At 38.0% G+C, this 966-nt stretch overlaps 1 protein-coding gene across 1 annotated transcript in view; it reads left to right on the forward strand.

Annotated features, from left to right (window-relative positions):
* Nucleotides 1–241: 241 nt before the first annotated feature.
* Nucleotides 242–966, forward strand: part of LOC106867460 (zinc finger FYVE domain-containing protein 26) — a 93,341-nt gene continuing 92,616 nt past the window's right edge. Inside the window, exon 1 of the mRNA XM_052971651.1 lies at nucleotides 242–648. Coding sequence (XP_052827611.1) covers nucleotides 422–648 — 227 coding nt within the window. The 5' untranslated portion in view covers nucleotides 242–421. The remainder of the gene's footprint in view (nucleotides 649–966) is intronic.

A 966-nucleotide genomic window follows, 5' to 3' on the forward strand; every position in this document is an offset into this window, starting at 1 on the left:
TATATATACATATATATATATATATACGCACACACAATTTTTTTTCCATGCAGTTGAAATTGAACAAAATACTACACACGCGCTTCTTTTTCTCTGTAAAGTATATAATTGAATAAATTAAAAACTGAAGAAATGAAACTAAAGAGTGAGATGCAATCCGGATTCGAACCATCCCGTTGCAGCTTCTAGATCCAATCCAAGTTTTACTGACAACAACAAGTGGGGGCGGTCAAAGGTAAACAAAATATAATATCATGTGACATTACTAAAATGGCCGTCTGTAACGAAAGTTGCGTGTCGGATATATGTAGTAGCGCTTCTATGGCGTTAGAACATTCATCAATATTACAGTTTACTTTGTTTTCTACGGAGAAATAAAAACAATCTTAATATTACTTGCTACAGATTGCCTTCGTCAACAATGAAGACTTCCAATCAAGTGGCTGTTGCTTCTCAAGCCTTCCCGTTCGGCAACGAACTGAGAGAAAGTGTGCGCCTTCTGTTTAGGTTTTTCTGCAACAACATCTATCTTGGACAGTTCGAGTTGGCTCGCGCATGTGTTCCTTATTTGGCGCAGCACGGGACCCATTATGGGGTCGACATTGGCCAAATCCTTAAGCAGATTGTGGAGTACCCGTATGGTCGTAGGTAAGAAAGCGTGTTTATTATTATTTTTTTTCTTCTCTAAATGCAACATAGTTTGGTTTAATATGATTACGTTCGAAAATTCATTCCGTCGCTTGGAGGATCGCACTTCGCGAAAAACTAAAGAATCTTCAGCTTCGAACAACTACATTAACCCTACATGTTATGAGTTCTCTTTCTTCCGTATATACATGTGTGTTTGTCAGCATTACTTTGCGCAGACATAAGGTTCAGTCGGTCGTTTGGCTGTCAATACTCCTTAATATATGAGACTCTTTTTCTGGTATATGACAAACATAGATCGGACTTTTCACACTTCTA

Source organism: Octopus bimaculoides, chromosome 11 (assembly GCF_001194135.2).
Source record: "Octopus bimaculoides isolate UCB-OBI-ISO-001 chromosome 11, ASM119413v2, whole genome shotgun sequence".
Lineage (NCBI taxonomy): Eukaryota > Metazoa > Mollusca > Cephalopoda > Octopoda > Octopodidae > Octopus > Octopus bimaculoides.